Genomic DNA, 26,964 nt, shown 5'->3' on the forward strand with positions numbered 1-26,964 from the left:
ACTCTGCTGGGCTGGGCTACTGACTGCGGACCGACGGCACCGCGCGGGGACTAGGCCTGGCTGGTAGGCGAGGGCTGTAGGCCTGGAGTAAAGGCCGCGGGCTGGCTGGGCGGATTTCGCAATGTAAATATCGCGGGGGAGGGGGCAAGATGGCGGCGGCTCCGGCCTTCAGCGCGGAACGACTGGGCAAGTTGAGGGGTTGGAGGCGCGCCATCTTGAAGGAGGTGTCTGGGAAGAAAATTCCGCTATAGTCTTTAGTGGGTGGGAGAGCAGGCTGCGGCTGCTGGCTCCTAGCGCCGGATTCCCTGCGCGGAGACGTGTGCCCGCGCAGGGGCGTGCTCGCTCTTTTCTGTGCCCTCAACACTTGCTGCGTTCTTGAGCGGTGGGATTTCTGGCGTACAGTAGCTCTTCCTCCCGCCTCCAGTGCATTTCTGCTGAGCAGCTGCAGTCTGGTATTATTCTGCCCAAGTTAGCTCTTTGCCCCAAGTCCCAGAGGGTTTACCGTCTCACATGTAGCCACCTTAGTTCTTGGGTTGGTGTCAGTGGTGTCAGCAGTAAACCCCACAAAGTAAAACCATAAATGAGCATTAGAGTGACATAGAGAAGTGGATTTCCTCTTTAGTGACATTTCGAATATATTAAAAAATAAAGTTTGGTGGTCATGATCTGTAGAAGAAAAGGACAAGTTGTACAGCATGAAAGCAAAGGAGTAAAGCCTTTTTCCAACAACTGTATTTAAATAATTTGTAATCTTATGTACAGTTTACTTTTTTGCTTAGAAAAGATTGGAGAAGAGGCACATTTGCTTATTGGACAACTAAATGTATAAATGTGATTTGCTGTGCCTGAAATGGTATTATATTTAGTTAAAAAGTCTTAACTCCTCAAATACTTTTGATTGCATAATATTTTGTTTCGCTGGACACTCAAAGCCCAGTGTTAGTTGATAGAAGATTGAAAAGAAAGGTTCTTACACTGCAGACTCAAGTGCAGAAAGTTCTTATTGGGTGTTTAGAGGAGGAGGAGGTTTCCATTTGGATCACCAGGGAAAGGTTTTAAATGGACAATGGCGTTTTGATAAGTTTATTGAAGAATAAGTAAGATTTGTTAGGCAGAGTTTGGAGAAGGAAAAGAAATATTACAACAGTGAAAGTCTTAAGCAATCTTCTTAGTTTGGCCAAACCTCATGATATAGATTGGAAAGTGGTGACATTTCCCACCAGAAAAGCTTGTGATTGTGAAAGTAGCAGAATGGTAGCACACCTGAACAGTAATTATTAGCAGTTCTGGCTCAAGTGGCTAGAACAGTTTCAAAGTTGAGGAATTATGAGAGTTTGTACTAAATTGACTTGTTTTTTCTCTACTTAAAAAATTGTTAATAATGTGTCTTTTTAGACAATCTCCTGGGTTGCTGCTGCTTGTCCATCCTCAAGTCTCACACCAGATGTCCATTTGCTCATATAAGTATTGCACTCAAAATAGTAAGCAAAACTTTTTATTTACCCTGGTTCAAAAACTACAACAATATTTAAGATTAAGAACAGGTTGGAAAAGTAATATCTGAACTTCGTAAGCTTTCAGTATTCTCAGGCAAACCTTGTCCTAACGGAAGTGGTTATGTGAGGAGAATAACTTTTTTATTATTCCTGAAGCCTCAAATCTGATGCTTTAACTTAGGAAAGTACGAGATGCAGATGGGCAAGGAAACACATAAAACACTTTTGGTTTTTTTCTTGTAATTTTATGATATGAAAACCAAGTTTTCAATTTTTCTAGACTAAGAGATCAAAGAAGTGATGCTTCATGAGCATACTGATGGAATCTGGAGATACTCAGGTGTATTATAACAATCACAGTTGAGAAGAAGCAGTGCATTGCAGAAGTCTTAAAGCAATTTGCTAATGCATTCTGTTTGTTGACTGTAGAAGTAGTTGCTTTTATATCTTAACAGCTAAAGAACTGTAAAGAAGATAGAATTATATTTTGCACAGTACAGCAGCAAAAAGATGTTCCAGTGCAGCAACAGTGGATTTCCGAGATTAAGGTTAAATTAAACTTAATAGTAAGATGACAGGTAAGTGTAAAACTTTAATGGAGTTTTATCAGAAATAGTTGGACTTTAATTGTTTACATACACAGGTTTGGGTTTTGTTGTTGTTGTTGTTTTTTTTTTTTTTTTTTTGCTTAAGTGATGAGCTTAATAATTGGAATAAGTGGTGGAATACCTTATTGACCTTATTGACGTTATTTAGGACCAGCGAGGTGTTAGTTTTTAAAATTCATGTATTTTTCAAGTGCTCCTTTCTTATTTTAATAAATGCAGTGTAGAGCTGATATAGCTCAGTTGGTAGAGTGCTTTCCTGGCATACACAAGGCCCTGGGTTCAATCCCCAGCACCACAAAAAGAAAATAAAATGCAGATTATTTTTCACTAATATTGTTTGTACTTGTGCATGCTAGAAACTAAAATTTCTGATTCAAGATCTTTGAAGTATCTTATTCCTAACATTTTTTTCTTTAATCAAACTGAAATGACTGACGTCTAATGTAAATACTTGATCTCTTCTACTTTTTGCTTTTCCTTTATTCTACTTAGATTCCTTTTTTCCCCCTGCTCCTTTAGCTGAAGGGAAATTGCCCTCTGTTGAAGTTCACTTTTTTCTGTTATGTTCTTCTATGCCTTTTGTCATTTGTTATTTGTGATGTCCTACTGCCATTTGTTAGATATACTTACCTAACAAAAATCTTATGTTTCTATTTACTTCTATCAATACTTTTTTTTTTTTTTGTCCCACTTTTTTCCAAATTATATATTTCCAAAATTGGGAAACAGTTCAACAGTGTGTTCATTTGAGTATCAAAAGAATGCGTACTTCACAAACCTTGTGTGTTTTGTCTGCCTGCTGTGGTCTTACAATTTACACGAAGGATATCCCTTGAAAATGAATCCTTTATCCTGTTATTTTCAGTCTTTCCATTCTCCCCCCCCCCACACACACACACACTTTTTTATTATTATTTGTTAATTTTAGGCATACCTGACAGAAGAGTGTATTTTGAAATACAAAGATGGAATATAATTTATTCTAATTAGGATACCACTCTTGTGATTATGCTTGATATGGAGTTTGACTAGTAGTGTACTTCTAAATGAAAGTAGGAAATTTATATCCTAATTCATGTTACTAGTTCTCCCATTCTTTACTTTGTGCGTTATCATTTTTACCCTTTTATTTAGCATTTGCAGTTACTTACTGAACATTGCCTTCCCTACCTCATTGACAGCATCATTGACTGGTACCAAATTTATTTTACAAATAGCATGTGCCCAGTAATATTCATTAAAAATACTTTTACATCAGAGTTCCTAAAATAGCTGTGTGCTTCATCTGTTTCTACTGTAAACTCTGAATTTTTCAGGCTTGTTCTTATAGAATAACTTAGATATTGTTTTAGCATTAAATCTGTTATAATCCAGTATTTTTTGAGGTCTTCCCTAAACTTTGAAAATCCTAATTATTTATTCCTCTTTGTATCTCTAGCAGAATGATTCAGCCCATGAACTTTATTTATGAAAATATACTTGAATAATTTGAATTGAGAAATATATATGGAGTTTGAGTGGGTCTTCCTTGACTAGTCAGATACTATGTTCTAAATAGTATAAATATTAAGACGTATCAGATCCATTTTATGTCTACACATGATCAAATCACAGAACTCAGGAACATTATTTTCTCTACCATGTCTTCACCTCAGTAGACAGGAATGTGAGCAGCCCATTCTTAAAGGAACAAAATTCTTTTTCAAAGCAACATTTTAACAGTAGCCTGTCGTGTGTGTGTGTGTGTGTGTGTGTGTGTGTGTGTTAATGTGAAGAAAGAGCCTAGGTCCTTTGACATGCTAGGTAAAGTACTCTGCAACTGCCTACATCCCCTAAAACCTGGTTATTAAAAGGAATATTTGAAACAAGAAGTTAAAAAAAATTAAAAAATATTCTAAAAGTTAAAGTAACTAATAATATACGAAATATTTAAATTATAAATTACCTTAAAGATGTTGAAAAGCCACTACTCTGATGTAACAAAGTATAACATTTTGTTTGATATTTACTTCTTACCTCTTCTTTTAAAAGAAATAATGTCCTGCAGATCCAATTAAAGAGCTGCCTTATTACTTCCTGTTTCTCTTTTTCCTCGACCAGTATACTCCTATGTATGCCCAAGACAATTTGTATTTTAATGTTCTATAAAGTTGATATTGTACATGTCATTTTATATATTATTTTTACTTCACTGAGTTTTTCAGACATAGACACATATGTTTTCCATATATGACATGGATCTAGTTTGTTCTTGAAATGTGATTTTGGATCCCTGGGAAGCTGTCACTGAGGGTGTCTGAGCAGCACACTTCTCATAAAAATACTAAAAAGTTATTTACCTTTCTTATTTTGATACTTCCGTGAATATAGTGTACAGTGCAGTTTTGCTGAGACTACATGATAAATGACTTTTCAAAAACTCAATGACAGAAGGAAATAAGGAATCCATCTGACTTAGGAAGATGTTAAACAGACCTGGGATTGGTGGTGTACACCTATAATTCTAACAGCTCTGGAGGCTGAGGCAGGAGAGCATCCATCCCTGAGTTCAGTCTAAAGTACCCCCCGCCACCCCATGCTCCTCTCCAAAATAAAAGTTAGAGAGATTTGCAATGAAGTTAATTTTTTTAATTTCAAAAAATTTTCATTATAAATATTGTTTTATGCTTTCATTTTGTGATTTATTATTTTAAGTGAAAAAAATGTAATAAATCTTTTAAAAATTATTTAGCTTAAATTTTTTTAATGGTAAATAAATAATGATAGTATAACTTAGAGATAGCATAGTTAGATAGAGTGAGGTGGTCATATCAATTTTATAGTTTAGTTCCCCATAGCTATACTATGGAACCAACCTAAGTGCCCTCCAACAGATGAATGGATAAAGAAAATGTAATAAATATACACAATGGAATATTATTCGGCCCTATTCAAAAATGGAGTTATGGCATCTGCAAATAGATGGATGGAGCTGGAGACAATCATGTTAAGTGAAATAAGCCAGTCCCTCCAAAACCAGTGACTAAATGTTCTCTTTGATATGTGGATGCTATGTCAAAATAAACAGGAAAGGGAACTGGGGAGGAGAAGTTCACTGGATTAGACAAAGGGGAATGAAGATAAGGGGAGACAAAGGGGAATGAAGGTGAGGGGAAACAGGAATAGGAAAGACAGAAGAATGAATCCAGCATATCTTTCCTGTGGTCATATAAGAAAATACAACCAGTGTTAACTCCATATCTTGTACAACCACAGAACTGGGAAGTTATAATCCATGTATGTATGGTATGTCAAAATACATTCTGCTGTAGTATATAACTAAAAGTACAAATTTAAAAAAATTTAAAAAGCAAGAGACTGGAGTTCTTAAGTTTTTCAAATTTATAGAGCCCCGAGGTGAAAAAACTTGAGAGATCACTAATCTATTAATATTTTATTCAGGTTTATAAACATTATGTGGTTTGTTTATCTATTAGGTTCAATTGGGTTGGTTGTATGCAACTCTGAAGCAGTGCTTCGGTGAACATCTTTATACATAATTTTTCTCTCTTGATTCAAGTGGAATTCATCTCTTATAGTATATTTCTAGTGTCAACTTTGCTGTGAATTGTTAAATCATTTTCATAATGCTTGTACTTAGTTCCTACTAAATTGTGTAAATGAGTCTCTATATCATTGCCACAAATTTTAGTTTTTTCCAAATTTGGAGGGATAGAATGTTACATGTGTTAGATTACTGTTGAGATTGAACTTTGCCACCTGCCCTTCTTGCCCCTGTATATTCAGTCTTTTTCTTTTTCAATAAATATTTATACAAAACTATTCTTGACCCAATATGCCCTTGGTTTGTTAATTTATTATATTGTTCTTATGTTCCACATAAAAATGATTTACTGATTATATACATTGTAGGAATCTTTTTAGTCTGTGGCTTTCTTTATCCTTGTTTTTAGGGTGTTTTATTGAATAAGACTTAATTCAGAGAAATGTCTTTAATTTTTTTTATAACTTCTAATTTTAAGAAATTCTTTTTCTATCACAAAGTTATAAACAGTCTGTTTTTTGTTTTGGGGTTTTTTTTTTTTTTTTTCCCTTATAAATGTGTGTTTTCTTTTGATTGGCTGAAATCCAGGGNTTTTTTTTTTTTTTTTTTTTTTTAAGAACTGTTTTTATTGACATTTAATATTAATCATTTTATTCCTTTTTAAAATTATTACTAATGTGTCACTATTTAATTAGATTTGAAAGGGTTTTTTTTTTGATCCTTTTTGTTCATGTGTTTTCACCTGTGCTTTGAATTTATTATGCCATTCCTTTTTTAGTTTGGGGGGCAGGGAAGAAGATGGAGTTGCTGTTTTAGCTCATTGACATTTAATGTAAACTATTTTTTTTCTTAACTGCGGATGTATTTTTTAAAAAAAAAACAGTTTTCTTCTTAGCACACTATAGTTCATCTTTTTCTTTTTCTTTTGCTTTTGCTTTTTTTTAACCCAGAGGCCTTTAACTACTGTGCCACATCTCAGCCCCTTTTAATACTTTAATTAGAGAAAGGGTCTCAATGAATTATTTAGGGCCTCACTGAGTTACTGAGGCTGGCACCATCCACCTGCCTCAGCCTTCCAGGCTTCTCAAGGTTATGATTTTACTTCTTGAACTGTACTAGTAGGTACCTAGCTTCAGGGCTATTCCATTTAACATTAAGCATTAATTCATTTTAAAATGAATGCTTCTTATCTTGAAATCTTTTATTTTAAAATCAAATAACTTTTTCTTTCCTTTATTTTGTATTTACGTTTCCTATAAAAATTATAGGAACATTTTTAAAAAGTGCAAATATTTATGTATGTTTTTACACACACACTTAGATGTATAAAATAAATTATGAAATATCAAGTATAAAATGTTTATTATATTGTTTCATGTTATAAGTATTTGTGTATGTATTTTTATATACACATGTGTATATAAAAATATGTACAAATACTTACATATATGTGTATATACATATGTGTGTATGTGTGTGTGTAGTAAAGAGCATGTGATTTTTTAAAATGCCTTTTGAGATAGGCTTGATGGTGCATGCTTATATTTTCAGTAAAGTACAGGATGAAGAGGCAAAGTACAAAATGGAAATTGAAGGATTTGCATGTTAAATTAGTAATATACTCTCTCAGAATTAAAAAAAAATAAAATAAAAATGTTCCTTGAGCAATTATTATGTAACAGGAGTTATTAATCTTTTATTAGAAAAATTTTTATTATAATTTTTGGTTTCTGTATACCTCTATTTATATTTCATCTCTAATTTTTGTCTTTTTTTAGTCACTTTGCTTAGATATTTGTTAACATTTGGTTTCAAATGGGGAAGGAAATTAGAGTATTTCTTTTAGTTTTAAACTTGTATCTGAAGACTTGTTTTGTACCGGGAAAAAAGAAAATATGAAAATTTCTGTGCTAGGTGAGCAAAAGATAGGTTGAAAAGAATGATAACTAAGGAAAACAGTGTTTAAACTTTATTAGATCAAAAATATTATAAAAATAGCTTAAAATTACAGTAAAAGTCACTTTTGAGGAGGATGTTCATTTTCAATTTATAAATTGAAAATGTGCATCCTCAAAAAGTGACTTTTGTCATAAATAGTATAGTATGTATCATTCTACTTAATAAAAGTAATCTGTTGTTGAGAAGCAGTTACAGTTTATCAGGTAAAAGTTTTTAATTTAATCCCCATTGAGATTGAGGCTAAGGTAATGTAGATTTTAAATTAAATTAGTTGAAATGTATGTAAGAAATAAAACTGAATGATGGTAGAGTATGACGATCATTATTATCCAAAGTACAGGTATGAAGACACAAATTTTTGTGAATATACCAGAGATATGAGAAATTGTGCTCTATATGTGTAATAAGAATTGTAATGTCTTCCGCTGCCTTGCTAAATAAATAGCTTGATGTTGACATTGAACTTAGCGTCCTCCTTTTTCAGCTTGCCTAATTATTGGGAATTATAGGTGTATACCTAACTAAATGACAGCCTTCTTAAAAATGTGCAACAGAATAGGGGTAACGTGCCCTTGAGTTCAATCTCCAGTTCCAAACTAGACCAAGTTTGGGAGGCTGAGGCCAAGCCAACCTCATCAAATTAATAAGGCCTTAAGCAACTTACTAAGAATCTATCTCAAAAATATAAAAATAAATAAATAACTGGGGATGTAGGTCATTGTAATGTGCCCCATTTCAATGTCCAGTACCCACTTCCCCCTCATAAAAGCAAATAAAAGAGCTTAAGATACATAGGAATATGAATTTTAAAAAACCTAACACTACTTTGCTAATAGTAAAGATATATTATTGTGAACTAAATATAATGAAATAATCAAATTCTTTCTTATAAAATTGTTATTAAAAATTGAAATTTTTACTTTTATGTGTACTAAATCTAAGACCTAAAGGAAAGGATAGCTGTGATATAGAAAAGTTAAAATATTAAGGCGTCAGGTTTTTCCAAATTAGTTTTATAATTGCTAATTTAGTTCCAAAAAAAAATCTCAAAACAGTGTTCTTTTAAAAGAAGTGTAAATACCTATGTTGCAAGGCACAGAATGTGTATACAAACTTCAGAAGGAAAAAAAATTAGGACATTAATTGTACATTTTTTTTATTAAGATTGGTAAAAATTGTCAGTAGTGCTAATTCTCAGTGCTTACTAGGTTTGAGAAAATAGACACATACACATTACTAGTAATGGAATGTCAATTGCTCAAAGTCATTTTCTTTTTTTTTTTTAATATTATTATTACTGATAGCAAATGGCAGTTTCCAGTTGGAGAGAATAGGGTTTAATGAATACAGAGTTTTAGTTTTTAAGATGAAAATGTTACATGTAGGTGGTGGTAATTGTTGTATAACATATCGTAGACAATTAAAAAGGTTAAGATAGTAATATTTTTTATTATTTATATTTTACCACAAGTTTAGAAAAATGAGTAAACAACTTTAATTTACAGCACACAGAAACAATAAACCCTGAGAGTGAGAAGAATCTGATTTCTAAAGTTACCAAATGATAAACTGCAAAATGTTTAGTTTTTTTTTTACTGTAAAATTAAATTTATTTAAGAAAATACACACAATTCCATCTTGTTATATAAAATAAAAATTTCTTGTGTTTTGAGGGGCAGGAGAAGGAAAGAGTTATCTTTTCACCAAATCTTATATGAGCTCACTTCCCATTGCTTTGGTTTCATTTGAATCTTTTTTGAGGCTTTTTTTTTTTTAGAAGTTCTTTTTTGTTTGATTTTTTAAATTTATATATGACAGTGGAATGCATTACAATTCCCAAAGTCATCTTCTAAAGAGCATCTTAATGGTATCTATGAAATTTTTATGTGTGTAATATTCTGAGTAATTTGATTTTTTTTTTTTTTTACACATATTCTTGTAGACATGTACCCACTAAAAAAATAAACAAATTTGCTGGGCTCATTTCACAAAAAGTTAAACAATCTTCTTATCATTTTAAAGTAGTAATGTTTACCAGACTCTGCAGTGACCAGAAGTGCAAATGATAGAAGTGACTATTAAATTCTTTGATAGAACATTTCTCAATAATCCCTATCTATTGGGAGTAAGAAAACATTCTTGGGAACATAAGTCTTAAAATGCTGTAATGTCACTGCCCACATTACCCAGAGTACAGAAGTCCCCTCCTAGATATTTAGTCCTCCAAATCAGTAAGGAACCCCCAGTATTCTGACTTTTTGATACCTTCAATTTGGTTTGCTAGTATTTGTACTTTGTAAGAATGGATGATGCATAAAAAGTGAATATTTTTGTGCCTTTTCAGAGCAACATTCTGTGAGATTTATCTATAATTTATATCTAGATATGATTCTCTTTAGTTTATAATACTGTTATGTAAAAATTCTATAATGGATTTAACCACTGTGAAGATGTTTAACATCTACTATTTATGCTCATGAGCATTTTCAAGGAATACGGTCAACAGACATTCTCACATTCATGCATATATTCTAGTTAGATACACACATAAGAAATGAGTTTTAATAGGATGTTAGTAGAGTACTGAGGTTAAAGTTTTAAAAATAGACATGACATAGTACACTTTTTTTTGAGAATCAAGATATTTCTGCATTTGCTGATATTTTAAAAACAAAGAGTTGGCAGCCTTTTTAATGTAGTACTCCATTGCTACATAGAAATTTTTTGAATACTATTTTTTGCTTTTCCATTCTTGAACTCAGAAGTTTTTCTGTTTTGAGTTTCTGTTTACATCAAATGAAACTGAGAAGCTTGACTTGCTTCAAATAATAATTTGTCCTCAATTTCTTCATCTTATTTAATAATATTGGTTATTAGTTTACATTGTTAAAAACAGTAGTGTTAAAGGGCATCCTGGTCTTAATTCTGACTTTTTTTTGGAAATAATATGTAGCACTTACCCCTTAAGATTAACACGTGGCATTCTTTTTTAAAATGATAGGATTATTTCTTTGTGTGAGCCCATAGACACTGCTGTAGCAAATGTGGGCTAAATGTGAGATTCTATTTATATATGTATACACACATACTCATATTTTTACTGTATTAAGAACACATTATTTAGCCATAGAGTGATTGTTTTGTTTGTGTTTGTCAAAAATAAGTGTTGAATTCCAGCTTTTCATCATGTATTGAGAATGTCATGAGGTTTCCTCTCTGAATATGGTCTATTGGCTTCTTCCTTCTCTTACTGAAAAATGTTACTTTATCAAGATCTATGTTCTTGCTTTAAATAATGGTTGACATTTGTAAGCACTTGGCTTGGGTTTGATAAATAATAAGTTTGGGATTGATATGAATAAATTTGATGTTTTGCTTTTTAATGATAATTGGTTTTATAGAAGAAATTGTGAGCACTCTTAATATTAGCATATTGGAATAGTCTAAAATAATTCTGAATTTTTTAAAAATTTATTTATTTATTTTGATGCTCTAGGATTTCTTATAGATTTTAAAATGACCTGTTCCTGGGAACTGAACAGCAGCAACAAAAAATTCCCAGGAAACCATTTAGGCTTGAAGTTGTTTGAAAGGGTAACATAGTGTAATTTTCTCAAAATAGTTTTTACTAGGATTGGTGAAGTCTTATCTCTTTGATTTAATACTAGTAATTTAATGTTTCCAAATAGATCTGTTAAATTAATTTTTTTTACCCTATACTGGCATAGATTATACATTCTATTACAAGTAGTTTCATTTTTTTAAATAATTATGATTTTTTGTTTGTTTCAGAATTCATATTTGTATTGTTCAGTTTTTCTCCTTTGGCTAGTTGACTAGGTTTTAGATTTTTTCCTCTCTTCTTAATACCTTATCCACTAAAGGGCCAGGTTTGTTTTTTGGCTTCTTAATTTAACAAGTTACTTGAATCCTTAGCTTTGCACCATAATTTCCTCATGTGCCAAATTCTGTTATAAGTTAGGCAAGGTGGTATATGCTTATAGTTCCAGCTGTTCAGGAGGTTGATTAGTTCAAGATCATCCTGGGCAACATAATAATATTTCTCTCATAAAAAAAGAGAAATACTGTTAGCAATAGTTTTAAGTAGCTTAAGTGTATATTTTTTCCTAGCATATAGGATAAATTTGTGTTTGAAGGATTGGAAAGTAATAACGTTAATTGAGGAAGCCAGAATCCAAACAAGTGATTTTACGTAAAATTTTAAAAAGCATATACTTTTCAAAAACTAATGTGGCAAAGAAGTAGTTTATTGTAGTGTGCCCAGGAGATAGTATGGAACAGATCAAGAGCTATAAAATTGTAAATTTTAAATATATTATTTTCTTGTTTTCCAAAAGAAAATATATAATTATACTTTTAACTTAGAATTATGTTTTTGCTATTTTGAAAAGCAGAGGTCGCCTACCTTTCACCTAAGAACTAGGGATTGAACTCAGGGCTACATTTCTAGCCCTTTTATTTTTGTTTTGAGACATGGTCACCCTGAGTCCCAAGTAGTAGAATTATAGGAGTCTATCACCATGCCCAGTAATGATGGAAGAATAATTTAATGTATTTCTTAGATTTTCTCTATGCCTTATTTTTCTTAGAACTGCAAATTCTTCAACTATGACTTCTTTGCAGGAAGCTGATGATTTTAATTTCTGTTCTCTGTAGTCATGAATTTTATAATTTGAGGAGGGAAGTGATTTTGAGATGATGTTCTATGCACTATTGTCAGCAAAAATAATAAAGGTTAATAAAACTACATATAGTAGCACAGTTAAAAGTGAATTAGGAAATAAGAGCTAAGAAAATCAATTAGGAGGGTTGTGTGTGTGCTGTACTTAAAAAAAAGGTAAAAGAAATTATAGATCACTTCAAAGGAAGTATGCAGGTTCTTTGTCATTATTTTTATTTACTTTTTTTTTTTCTGAGCCTAAACCAAGTTTGGAAAATGGCATTATAAAGTTCTTTAATTTCATTTGTTAAGTTCATATATTTTACAAAAGCAGAACTTTGTTTTGAGCACTTTTTTTTGTAGATAAGCCTCTTGAGCTTATTATGCTCAAATGTGAATTCATTTTTACTACCTTATAGCTGGTACCATTTCAAATTTAACCTTAAAAATAAATTACAAAAATACAATAATACATGTTCACACATATATATACATCTGTAATCAGCAGGTCATTTTAAGAGACATCATTGGCTACAAAGCTCTCAAATATTTATAATTAATGGGAAGTTTAAATTTCTGTTTTATAATTTAGAGATCACAAGATTGGAGATTCTATTACATTTCAACATGTAATGAAGTTTTATAGCAATTACTTCAATAGTCATAAAATGTGATGATTCTTAATCCTTGGGTTGCTGCAGGCAACAGGGCCTCTGTGTGTGTGTGTGTGTGTGTGTGTGTGTGTGTGTGTGTGTAAGAAATGTTCTGTATATTCTCAGTAATTTATGTAAGAACTCATTAAACTTAAGTTTTGTATATTTTATGTAAGATCACAATTAAAATAAATTTTGAAAACCCAAAACACTCTCACCTGTTTCAGCTGCCCTTGTTCTATAGTTGGTGTATATATCACTGGAATGTTTTGTGCCTTTTTCATTTGTCTTGATAGATAAATCAAATAATTTGGACATTTCTAAATGTAAATACCATGTGATACAAAAAATTAATGTTGGGTATATTTTGTTCCCTGGTTTAGGAGCTGGGACTAATGAGCATTAAAGGCCATGGATGAAGATGAATTTGAATTGCAACCCCAAGAACCAAACTCATTTTTTGATGGAATAGGTATAATTATTGGGTTGTTCTATTTCTCATCTCCCAGGTTTAGAGTTATTTGTCATGAAGGTGAATTCCCAAATAATCTGATACTGATTCATACTCTCATACCCTGTAATCCTTCCAAAGTCTCATACCACCTCGGTTTTGTTATGCTGTCTGTATTAAAATATTATTGTTAACTTCAGTTTTTTCTAATTTTCCCAGTTGTTCTAGGTACTGTTAAAAAGTGTTCTAAGTTTGTTAATTTTATTTCCTTAGTAAGTAGTATATTTTTTACAGTTTCGCTAAACTAAAACAAAGCAAATATATATATCAGAATTCTGCATAGTAGAAGTATACTTTGGACCAAATTCATTTTTGTCATAAGGGAGAGATATCTATTTCTTCCTCCATACAGCGTATCAGCCAGGATAAGTTTTTGCTTTTAAAGGCTGTCCTTATTCCTTCTTGTACTCTGTGTGTGGCTCACTTAAGCAATAGTGATTATATTTTCTTTTACACTTTGAATCTTTCTGGTCTGTCCATATATCACATCACCTTAATTCCAGCCAGAAAACTGTGCAAATGATTAGATTGGAGCCATTAAAATAATCTCCCAATCTTAGGTTCATGTCCTTAGTCATATCTGCAGAATTTCTTTTACCATATCACATACCATATACAGTATCTAGGACTGGGATATGGACATATTTTGGGGACTGTTCTATTTGTTGTTTTCTTTCTACTCATCAAACTTTTGTGTTCTTCCCAGATGTTAAATACATTGACCTTTTTCCAGGGTTCCCATTTTGAAAATAGAATCCAAAATAAGATAACTGCATAAGTATCAAATAACATCAAAACCAACATCAGTTATTAAGTAAAACATATAGGATGCAGTTCCACTTCATTTGTTGACCTATAGAACTAAAGTTTTATAAAGAACTATTTCGGACATACAGTGATAAGACAGATTAGGATGTTTGAGGCAAACTGGATGAAATGGAAGGTAAAATGCGAGTCATCAGCATAAAGAAATTTTGAAATCTGCCTTATCACCTTCTGTATTTCTAGGCCTGATAATAGTTTTTTATAGACTGTGGCTCCTTCTGAATCTGACTTATTTTTTTCATCAAATATAGCAGGCACTTGTAGTCAAATAATTTTTCCGCACTGTTTTCTGTCCCTGAAATTTTGGGAATCCTGTAGTCTTTATACTGTACTTTCTCTATTCCTTTCAATAGTAGGTAGCAGTATTGCTGTTGGAATAAAATGTTCTTGTGTGTCATGGATATTTTTTGCTTTAAGAAAGAGGCTTATCTACAATGCTTTTTAAATTAGTTTCATTTCTGTATAAAAACATCTTTTTTCTAAAAACACATCTTAATATGAAATTTCTCTCTTTACCTCTCCCATCTGTATAAGCTGAGAGAATTGCCCAAATTGTTGAGTTCTGTTGACTTTATTTAATGGCGCTCTCCACAATTAATATTTCTTTTTGAATTTTATTATAAACAGCAAGAAGAAACAAGGCCACATCTTCAACATTTTGCTGAAATTTCCTGAGTTAAATATCTGAGTTTATTGTTTAAAATTATACTTGACATAAAATTATAGGACAAAATTTTGCTCTAAGGTATGCCATTACAGAATACAGATCTTTGTACTTCTTTCTGTGCTCTTTAGTAAGCTGGTTCTCCCTTCCTTTTGAGACCTTATAAACAGTTTTTCAAAGACTAGATTTCTGCTCTGTGTATACAGGGAAATATAGTATACACAGATTCTGAGTTCCTATAGGATTTCTGTACTTTGATCCATTCTTCTAGATTCTATTGGTTGTTAGCATTCATGTTCAAAAGAATGAAGCTTGTGTGTGTGTGTGATGTTTATTTTAAATATTTATTTTTCAATTGTACTTGGACACAGTACCTTCATTTTATTTATTTATTTATTATTTATTTATTTGTAGTGCTGAGGATGGCATCAAGGGCCTCGCACATGCTAGGTGAGCGCTCTGCCACTGAGCCACAAACAATCCCAGCCCCAACAAACATAGTCATTTGATACACAGTATTAACTTTCTTATAGTTTCTGTAGGTCAGAATTCCATGAAGGCCTGCTGGATCATCTACTTTTTTTTTTCATGGGACTGAAATCCAGTGTCAGCATAGTCAGGTTCCTTTCAAGTTCTCTGAGGATGAATTTCCAACTAATTTTGGTTGTTGACTGAATGCATTTTCTTATGATAGCTGTCAGTTGAAAAGCAGGTCTTTGATTCTTGTGTCTGCCTGTGTTTCTTAATGATTTCCTTATTGCAACTTCAGCAATAGCTAATGTGTTTCTTCCCATACTTAGAAATCCCTCTGACTTACTCTTCTCCTTAAGTTTTCTGATTCCACTTGTGTAAAGTTCTCTGCTTTTAAAAGCAACTTATTCAGATTGGGCTCAAATTATCCAGAATAGTCAATTTTAGTTTATGAACTGAACTACACTGGTAGTCTATGAGATCTGAGTCACAACTGTGATGTTTAAAGCAGGATTTAGTGCTATATTGTGAACAATTTTTGTAGGAGGAAGTCAGGTTGATTTGGTGGGGTAATGAGAAAAATCTACTATTCACACCACCTTTTCTTTATGCCAGTTAACCAGTTGCTACAACATAGCCCAGGCTTTACTTTTTCACTCTTCATCTGTAATGTTGGAACTATTTTCTTTACTCTTGGTTTTGGTTTTGGATCATATCATTTCTTTCGTCTTTGTTGCCAGTAGATAATTTTTGATCCTTTGTTTTTAATTGTTCCTACTTCTACAATTTTTGAGTTTTATATATTCCCAAAAGGAGACTACACACTATGTAGATGGACTTTTTCTGACTTTCCCCAAATGTGTTCATAGTTTCAGATTAACAAGCATTCTGAATATGTAACATTTAAATTGTTGCATACTAGATTAAATTGTTGCATACTAGATTTTATTGTTCGTACTTTGTGGTTTTAATGATTTTATTAATTGAATCATAAGTGGTCCATGTTTGTATATTAAAACAGTACTACTTTACCAAGAAACCTAGGGATTTTTAATATACTTTCTATATTCTCTGTATGTGTGCTTCTTAAAAAATTTGGCATAATCTTTTAATTTACATTTGATAATTCAGTTTGGTAAAGGTTATGATTATTTCTTTAAAATATACAGCAGAATTTCTTTTACCATATCACATACCATATACAGTATCTAGGACTGGAATATGGACATATTTTGAGGACTATTCTATTTGTTGTTTTCTTTTTACTCATCAAACATTTGTGTGTTCTTCCCACATGTTAAATACATTGACTTTTAATTTTCCTAAAAAAGAGACTATGTTCTTTAGAGAAAAACCTCACGGTTAATTTGATAGCTTAGTTTTTCCCCATGCAGACCTGGGACTTGGACTAAGAGGTAGGGTTTAAAGGACTATGCAATTTTTAGTCCAGGTGGTTAACACTTAGACTATTTGTTTATTTTTGAGTATGGCGCTTAATATATCAAAACTTACGTTTTTAATTTCATAATAATGATTAAAAAACTCATTACAGTTTTCAGGACACCTCTATACATTCCCGTTTAATTTAATTATGACCACAGTACTATGAGATGCATGGCAGGTACTATTGTCCTCATTTTTTTAATGAGGAGACTAAAACTTAGACTTGCTCTCATCACAAAACTTAGTTTTATAACCCTATCCTCTGATTTAGACTGTTGCTAGTATACTTACTTGCCACTTAATGCTTTCACATTTGTATCTACAGAATCTAGATAACGTTGATCTGTTGCTTCATACCATTATAAAACATTTTGTAAAAATTTTATAGAAATAAAAGCAAACTTTTTTCATTATTATAATATATATATATAATTTAAGTGTACATTAACTAACTTTGAAAACTTCATATAACCTATTGGGTTTTGGACATATTGATCTTTGATCTATGTGTCAGGGCAGCAATCAGATGGTAGAAGCTTTGTGTTTCTTGGATGCCATTGCTTTTGACAGAATTTCTCATTTAGGCCCTTGCTTGGACTCAGTCCTAATCTGAGTTAAAACCCAAAGTGCCAATCATCTGAGTATTTCACATGCAAATCTCTTATGTTTGCCTTTCTCTGGACTAGGAGCCATAATACCCAAGTATTTTGTATTGTATTTTTTATAATTATTGTTACATTATTTGGTAAAGATATGACTTCTTTTCTACTTGTGGAATTTATAAAGAATAATATTTATTGAGCTGCATATGCTATGCAAATTTTGTGATCATGGTTAAGTCATTTGATCTTTGTGGGCTTTCAATGGCTTGCTCTTCTACCTTTTTAACTACAGAATGGACATAAGGATTTCATCTTCTGAGGAACTACTCTGAGATTTTTGGTCTGGGATATAGGAGAATAGGCAAGATGGAAACAGTTAACTGATGAAATTAGGGTAGGCCCCATCCCAGCTATCCTCACCTCTACTACCTCTAGGCAGCTGCACTTGTGTTCATTTATTTGTCCAACCAGTTTTATTCTCAGTTGTCTCTCTTGCTTAGTGATCTATCTCACTTTTCACTCCTACTGTGATTGTTTTGTAAAGCTTAGATTCAAAGTGTTATTTTGTCGTTGCCAAATAGATACTGATAGTATGTTGTAGAAGAACAAACTGGAGAAATTGTGGAATAGAAGAAATAAGAGAAAAGTAAACAAAAAAAAATGTGTGTGTGTGTAAAAAGAAGAAAATTTATATGTTGAGAAAAGAAGCAGTGGAAGTAAAACATAATGAAGAAAAATGGTGTATTTATTTTTTGATTTGTACTACTTTATATATTATAGTCATCTCTTAAAAGATTTTGGTTCAGTGGCATGGGGAATTTCTCATGTTTATATTCTAAAAAAAATGTTGGATTAATTTTTACTCATTATATGAATTAGAAATAGATCCCTTCTTAATTTCTTTATTTTAGTGTTTGAGGAACACAGAGAAGGTAGACTGTTTTCTAGTAAAAATTATTTGACTTTTAATCCTACCTACTCACCTGAAATTTATTGTCTTAATTTTTATTCTTAAGGAACTGATTCTACACACATGGATGGTGATCAAATTGTTGTGGAAGTACAAGAAACTGTTTTTGTTTCAAATTCAGACATAACTGTGCATAACTTTGTTCCTGATGTACAAGACTCTGTTGTAATTCAAGATGTCATTGAAGATGTTGTTATAGAGGATGTTCAGTGCTCAGATATTTTAGAGGAAGCTGATGTATCTGACAGTGTCATCATTCCTGAGCAAGTACTTGATTCAGATGTAACCAGAGAAGTTTCTTTAGCACATTGCACAGTTCCAGATGATGTTTTACCATCTGACATTACTTCAACCTCAATGTCCATGCCAGAACACGTCTTGACAAGTGAATCTATACACATGTCCAATGTTGGACACGTTGAACATGTGGTTCATGATAGTGAGGTGGAAGCAGAAATTGTCACTGATCCTCTGACGACTAACTTAGTTTCAGAAGTATTAGTAGCAGATTGTGCCTCTGAAGCAGTCATAGATGCCAATGGAATTCCTGTGGACCACCAGGATGATGACAAAAGCAACTGTGAGGATTACCTTATGATTTCCTGTAAGTCTTGGTGTATGCTGACTATCAGAGGTGTTTTCGTTTCTGGTACTAAGGATTGAATCCTGGGCCTCACATGCTAGGCAAGCACTGAACTATATCCCCATCCCTTTTTGACATAGAATCTCGCTAAGTTTCCTTTTGATCATCCCGCCTCAAGTTTGTGAGCAGCTGAGGTAATGGGTGTGCACCACCAAGCCCAGATTCAAAGGTGTTTTTAAAAGGCTGCAAAGGCTGCTTTCCCTCATTACATAATAGTTGAAGGTTTTTCACTTAAACTTCTGTAAAATTAAGATAAATCTTGATAAACCTACCTGCATTACTTCAGAAAGGAATTGCATGTATTAATTTGTGTTCAGAAAAGAGAATAAAGTATTTTATGCCGTAAGTTTCCAGGGCAAGTCAAATGAGAACTGAGAATTAGTCTCAAGTAGCCTTGATATAAACAGTTGAGTCTGTCTCTAAGCAAATATTTATAGTTTCAATTACTATGGTTTGATCATCAGTAAAGTGTCTTAATTTTACTCCTGCTTTTTTTTTTATTCCTTCATTTTTAAAGTTCAATTTTGAGACAAGTCAGCTATTATTATTATTGAAAAAAGAAAAACCTTTATGTAATAACTGTTATCTGGTTTAGCTGCTTTTAAGAATTTCTCTTTTGTTTACCAGAGTGTAATCACTACTGGATGTGACATCTTTGATTTACTGAACTTCTTAGTTTACATGTGTGTAGGTTAAAGGTTTTTGTTTTGTTTTGAAATTTGAAAGGGATTTTCTATGCTACCCTTTTTTCTTTTTCTTTTTCTTTTTCTTTTTTTTTTGGTACCAGGGATTAAACCCAGGAACACTCACGTCTGAGCCACATCCTGGCCAGCCCTTGTTTTTTGTTTTTATTTAGAGACAGGGTCTCACTGAATTTCTTGGGGCCTTGCTAACTTGCTGAAGCTGGCTTTCATTTTCATCTTGCAGTCTTCCTGCATCAGCCTCCTAAGCTGCTGGAATTACAGGCATGGGCCACCATGCCCAGCATGAGCCATACTTTTTTAAACATTGTTTTAAATCAGTCCATAATGTATATATATATATATTTAAAACAACTCATTTTTTTTTCTACTGTTTGTATTATGCATAGTGTAATGTCTAAATAGTGTTATTTCTTTCAGTGTTTAAGCTGACTAAATTTGAGTTCACTTTAATTTCTTTTTAAAAATAGTTCCTTACATAAGAATGTCATATCAAGGAAAGAATATTCAAGGCAAGACAAGTTTTCACTGAAATACATTTTTAGTTGTGCTCCTGTAGGAATTTTGGGTTTTGCTTGTTTTTTTACTTTATGAGAAAAGAAGCACTAATGTATATGTACTAAACAGTAGGACAGACTAAGCTTCAGAGCTTCAGGAGAGAGAAATTAGATAATTAACTATTTTCCTGGGGTGGGTGGTAGTAAATAAACCTTAATAACTTCTTAATCCTTAGCAAAAATATGATTTTCAGAGATAATTTAAATAAAATGAGGAGACAATCCCTGTCATTCATTAGAAGACTGAAATGGAAAATATTTAATGGTTGGGATATTAACTTAGAAAATATGCAGTTTGAATGCAAATCCAACATTTTTTTTTTTTTTCAGTAAAATTGTGATTTATTTTCTACAGAAGCAGAGAAGTGATGTAATCACCCAGTAAAGTTAAATTTAACCCAGTAAAGCTTACTTCTAAAGACAATCCTCCATCTACTCCCCCTTACTTAGCAGCTTATTAACTCTACAGAGATTCACACACCACCCCAAGTTTTATCTCACATATCTTAACAGTGAGATGGAATATTTAGAAAACTAAAGTAGTTATTAAATGTCATGTACAGGTAGTTGTTATAAGCCACTTTAATTTCTAGAACTAACATCTCTTTTGTAATGGCCTACCTCTAAATTTCTAGTTTTTGCTTTCTATATTTTTTTAAAAGACAGTTTTTTTTTTAGAAATTAAAACATGTTAATTCAGCTTTATAAGAATTATTAAAATTATAATTTTTGAGTAGTAACTGGCCACCTCACAATTTTCTTTTTGGTCAAATATATGTAGAATAATTTTATATTTAGTGGGCTATACCTTTTCAAAGTGAAATTTTTATTGTGAATTTTATTTTTTCTCTTAGAATAGCTTTGGTCATCCTCAGGTAAGTTTTATATTTGAAATATGTTTACATACTAAAAAGGAACTTACCAGAAAGATCTCTACTTCAGGCTATTGGTTACATATTTGGCATTTTTTCAGGTCCCCAAATTATTAGATACTTTTGATTTGCAAAAGGTATTTTCCAGTTACTTGGAAACTTTTTAACATTTATAAGCACATCCATCCATCTTGACCTTGTAAATATAAGAAATTTGATTTTGTAGTACCTGTTACAGTCATTGTTTATAAAGTTTGAAAGAAAGACCAGCTTCATATGCATTAATATTATTCAGAAATGAGATATCTGGAGAAATTAGATTTATTTTGGCTATCTCACTTTGGAATTTCAGATCTTCTTTGAGAAAAATAACTTTAGTTGATTGCATAAATATATTTAACTTAGAAAAAGTAAAAAACCTGGTACATATCAATCATAATTAGGATGTGATTCTTGTTTTCTGCCCTCAAATTATTTTTATAAAACATAGTAATAATACTATTTGCATTTTGATAGTTTACAAGTTTAGGGTTGAGGGATACCTAAAGGTTTTATTTGTAATATGTTTAATTTGTAATCAGAAAGGCTGATTTTTTTTTTTTTTAACTTCAAGAAAACTTATTCTCCCTCACTTACCTACTGTTAGTCTTTGCTTCTTGTTGTATACATGTTGTTAAAACTGTATGCTGTTTTCCTTTCTTATACTGCTATTTCCTCAAAAATAACTTGGTTATATTTTAATTTATATGTACTTTCTGACCTTGAGTCTCAAAAGAATAAAGTCTTTTTTTTCCTTCCTGTTTGCTCTAGTTTGACCTTCTCCAATTTCCTTCAAAATTTTTACCTTGCGATTTTACCACATCCACTAAATCAGTCATTATATTTTCCCCAAAGAACAATGATTAGTTTACTAAATTGTCTTGAACCTATAACCTATTCTAGTCACACTTCTTTTTTCTTCTTTTTAGAACTAGAATTGTGGGAGTGGAGGTATGATCAGAAGTAGAATATTTGCCCAGTTTGGAAGAAGCTCTGGGTTCCTTTCCTAGTCTTGGAGGGAAATATGTATATAATCTCCTGGGGAAAAAATTATAAAATTAGACTTAAAAAAATTTACACCTTACCTTTTTTAATAACCTCCATATGGCTTCTGTATGCCACTTGTCTTCAAGAACATTGTGATGCCTGGTCATTTACAGTTTCCTTAACTTGTATATTCTTCTTTGATTTGTATTTGTGCTCAGTTATTACGTAGGTTTAAATAGGACTTCAAGCTTTCTAACTTCTTTCCGGCCCTTCTGTCAACCTCTCCAGCTCTCTCTTCGTGGGTTCCTTTGTGAATTTTCTTTTCCTTCTTTTAAATTATAAGATTTCTAGGACTCTGATGTTGGCCCAGTTCTTTTTTATACTGTAGTATTTTACGAAACATTTTGTCCGTAACTCCACATCTGTGTCTACTTCCGGTCTCACATGGCTAGGAGGTGGCTTCATATCTCAGTCTTTCATCTATTATGTTCATTTTATTCCTATGATTCCAGGTGAGGTCATTTATCTCAGATGTATTATCTCTATTTGGATTCAGATCTCATCATCTGTTACATCATTGCAGTAGATTCACAGGTCATGTCAATTCATATGACCTTTTCTAAGTCAGCAGGATGGTATAGCAAACATCATGATGAAATTGGAAGTTTTCAAGCCTCTTTAAGAATCCCTAGTAACAGAATATGTTTAAATTGATAAGTTAACCTAGTTGCATACCTGCAGATTATGACTTTAAGTAGATTGAGAAATCTCCATCCCTCCAGGATTCAGTATTTCTGCCTGTTCCACAAAGCCCTCTGTGACTTCACTTTCATTTCATAGTTGGCTACACTTCTCACTCACATATTGCATTGCAGCAGTATTGAAGAACACATTTTTAAAAATCATTATGCTATTTCAGTAATATTTTTAAATCCCTGCTGTATTCTTTGTAAATGTTATTCTCTTGAAATGTGAGTGAGGTATTTTTTCTTTTGTTTCTTTGATAGCACAAAACATGGTTTTGCCAAATTATTCCAAACTCTACTATGGTAATCCTATTTTTAGAGAATTTTCTAAATTACAGGTTTTTAAAGTTCTTTATTTTTTTCAATGACATGAGTAAGTCAGTTTGAAGAAGAATAATGTTCTACTTCAGTTTAACAGAGTTTGCACTAGAGAGTACAATTTCAGCATAAACATATACACATTAAATTTTAAATTGTACAAAAAAATTTAACTAGTGTATTCCTAAGTGATATTTCAGTATTGTTATCAAATGTGTGCTAAAATGGGGTTTGCAAATATAAGTATTGTTAGTGTGTCAGAAAATCCACCACCACCAAATCTTAATTTTTTAGTGGCTCAGTATTTTTGGGTCTTTTTTTTTTTTTTTTTTTTGCATTTAAACTGAAGTAGTTAGATTTTATCATATTAGTAGGGAAAAAAATTAGTAAGGAAAAAAATTCAGTATATTGTTTGCATGTGGTCTTTTATTCCTAATGAGTAAGAAATTTAAAATTAAGTGTCACTGTAGTTATGCTTTTCAGAGTTAATTTTTTCAGAATAAGTTCATCTGTAATGTAAGCTATGTAAGAATTTTGATAATAGAATTTAGTTGTGCTTCTTAAGATAGTGATGGGGGAGCTATGATATAGGGGGAGCTGCCATATACCTCAGCAGCAGAGTTGTGCCTTGCACTGGCAGAGCCCTAGGTTCATTTAGCAATTCCAAAAAAAAGAAAGAACGAACCCCTCTCCCAAAAAAGACCATGATGGGGAATTTGAAAGAATATTTCAGCTTCCAAAATTTGTCTTCTGTGTTCATAAGCCACTGTTAAAAATAAGACTGAATTTAAATCTTTGCTATCACCACAGCTTTAGTTCAGTCATTATAGATACATTCTTCAGTTCATACCTGGCAATGTATCTTTCTGATAATCATATTTTGATTTTTAAATGTTTTGTTGTATTCAGAAGTAGTGAATGTATAAGATGGTACTGTGTTTACTAAGGTTTGTGAATTCCAGAAGTTTGATTTATAAGAAATACTTTTAATATTTTATTCCACTCCTAGAAGTCATTTAAAATGTATTCATTGCATCTAATACTTGTCTAGCTAAAATCATTTAAGCTTATGTGAATCAGATTATATTTTATTTGTACAAAAATGGCAATATTTTATGTAAGCATATTGTTAATTTTTTGTGATATATTTTTCCCTCTGTAGTGGATGATGCTGGCAAAATAGAACATAATGGTTCCACTGCTGTGAATACCAGTGCAGAGTCAGATATTGATTCTTGTAAAGTAGAAGGCACTTGCCCTGAAGTCATCAAGGTATACATTTTTAAAGCTGACCCTGGTGAGGATGACTTAGGTAAGAGGAAGGCTTCAGATTCTTCAGCGTAATGGTTTTATTTAAAACTAAGGCAATTTGAAGTATCTTTTTTGAAGATACTTTTAAGACTTTTTCCCCACATTTTTTATTGGTGCTTTATATTATATATATTGATAGAATATTTTGTTAAATATTCATACCTGCACACAATTTAAAACTGTAATTTGGCCAGTATCACTCACCAGCATTTTCCCCCTCCCACTCCATGTGCTACTCAGTGATCACTCTCTCTACTGATTTCCTTTGATTTTTATGAGATGTATCCTCACTTTTTTTTTCCTTAGTCATCTGTAGTTCTGCATATATGACCCTTAACCTTCTGAGTTGGACTTATTTCACGTAATGTATTGGTCTCAGGTTCCATCCATTTTCCTACAAATGTCATAGTTCATTTTCCTTTGTGGCTAAGTAAAAAGCCATTGTGTATGCATATCACTTTTTCTTTATTCACCCATCTCTTATTGGATACCTGGATGAGCACTCTACCAACTAAGCCACAATCCCAGTCCCTTCATGTGATTTGATTTGCATTTTCCTATTTGCTAATGTTATTGAAATTTTTAAAATATATTTGTTGGTTAATTTGTATTTCTTCTCTTGAGAGGTGTCTGTTTAATTTATTTGCCTATATACTAATTAGATTATTTTATCTAGTTTTTTGGTGTAAAGCTTTTTGAGTCAGTATACTGTGGTAATCCTCTGTCAAAAGAATAGTTTGCAAAGATTTTTTTTTTTTCCCATGCTTTAAGTTCTCTCTTCACATTCCTAATTGTTTCCTTTGCTATGAAGAAGCATTTTAATTTGATATCATACCATTTATTATTTTTTGAGCTTTAAGATTCCTATTGAGAAAGTCATTGTGCTTAAAAACTGAAGTTTTGACTTACATTTTGTTGTAGCAGTTAAATAGTTTTTGTCTAATTCTGAGCTCTTTCATCCATTTTGATTAGTTTTCTCTGCAAGTTGAGAGATCAGGATCTACTTTCATTCTTCTACTTAGGGATAAATCAGTTGTCCCATCACCAGACATCAAACAGGATGTCTTTTCTCCTGTGTATATATTTGATACCTTTGTCAAGGATCAGATGACTTTTGATGGGTGTGTTTGTCTCTGTATTTTCTGTTCTGTGCCAGTGCTCTTTGTCTTTTTTTTAATGCCAGTACCAAACAACTTTTAGCAGTGTAATTAACTCTGTAGCATAATTAGAAGTCCGGTATTATGATGCTTCCAGCATTGCTTTTTTGGTTTAAAATTGCTCTAACTATTCTTTATTTTAAGAGTGGGTGTTTTTTTTTTTTTTTAGTTCTATGAAAAATGTTAAGATATATATTTTAATGTTACATAAAAATATAAAAAAGAGCCTGTTCAAATGAGGATTCAAATAAATTCTTGGAGCTGTCTTTATCTTAGTAGGTGGAACAGTAGACATTGTGGAGAGTGAGCCTGAAAACGATCATGGAGTTGAACTTCTTGATCAGAACAGCACTATTCGTGTTCCTAGGGAAAAGATGGTTTATATGACTGTCAATGACTCCCAACAAGAAGATGAAGATTTAAGTAAGCAGGTGGCCTTTTTGTGGGAAGTAATTTTATGTTTCTAAAGTTTTTTTTTGTTTTTTGTTTGTTTTTAATGCAACCAGTATTTGGTCAGCAATACTTAAAGAAATTTATTATGCTAACATTATCCCAAACATCATATTAGTGTTTCTTAATGTATGCTTAGATTGTTGCTTTAAATAAAATACTGTGAAATCCAAGGAATGTTCAATCAATATTTGTTGAATATTCACTGCTATATTTAAACTGCTAATATATTGTTCGTGTATGAGTTGAAACTCATAAAACATTTTTATTAATTTGTATTTAGATGTTGCTGAGATCACTGATGAGGTTTATATGGAAGTGATTGTAGGAGAAGAAGATGCTGCTGTTACAGCAGCAGCTGCTGCTGTGCATGAACAGCAGATAGATGACAGTGAAATGAAAGCCTTCATGCCAATTGCATGGGCAGCAGCTTATGGTAAGGATTGAATGATTCTTTAATGTTTGTACAATGAAAAATGGATTCTGTGGTTGAGATTTCAGAAATATGAATTAATGGTATTATGATTTCATGCATATGAAAATAAGTCTATAACTTTCAGATTGCTTTATTTTATATGGCTTATTATTTCATAATTTGGAAGACAACAGAGGGAGTCTGTTGGAAAAATGCTGTGGTCTTGCTTAAAACTCGGCCATAAAACTTATTTCCTGAAATGGCGAATCTCTTTAATTCTTAAGCATCATGACTTAATTTTCATTGTAGTTAAATCATTTTTTTTTTCGAAATTCTTTGTA

The 26,964-nt window shown here is 32.0% G+C and overlaps 1 protein-coding gene across 8 annotated transcripts in view; it reads left to right on the plus strand.

Moving 5' to 3' along the window:
- Positions 1-26,964, plus strand: part of LOC107144218 (zinc finger protein Y-linked) — a 65,460-nt gene that overhangs the window by 31,772 nt on the left and 6,724 nt on the right. Inside the window, exons 1-6 of one of the 8 annotated variants that reach the window (XM_048796426.1) lie at positions 16-2,074; positions 13,325-13,413; positions 18,474-19,031; positions 24,453-24,602; positions 26,035-26,181; positions 26,492-26,644. In XM_048796426.1, coding sequence (XP_048652383.1) covers positions 13,353-13,413; positions 18,474-19,031; positions 24,453-24,602; positions 26,035-26,181; positions 26,492-26,644 — 1,069 coding nt within the window. In that variant the 5' untranslated portion in view covers positions 16-2,074; positions 13,325-13,352. Of the gene's footprint in view, positions 1-10; positions 2,075-11,547; positions 13,414-18,473; positions 19,032-24,452; positions 24,603-26,034; positions 26,182-26,491; positions 26,645-26,964 lie in introns of those variants that run through there. The other 7 variants (XM_048796425.1, XM_015488019.2, XM_048796429.1 and 4 more) reach the window with 7 other exon arrangements.

Source organism: Marmota marmota, unplaced genomic scaffold, assembly GCF_001458135.2.
Source record: "Marmota marmota marmota unplaced genomic scaffold, marMar, whole genome shotgun sequence".
NCBI lineage: Eukaryota > Metazoa > Chordata > Mammalia > Rodentia > Sciuridae > Marmota > Marmota marmota.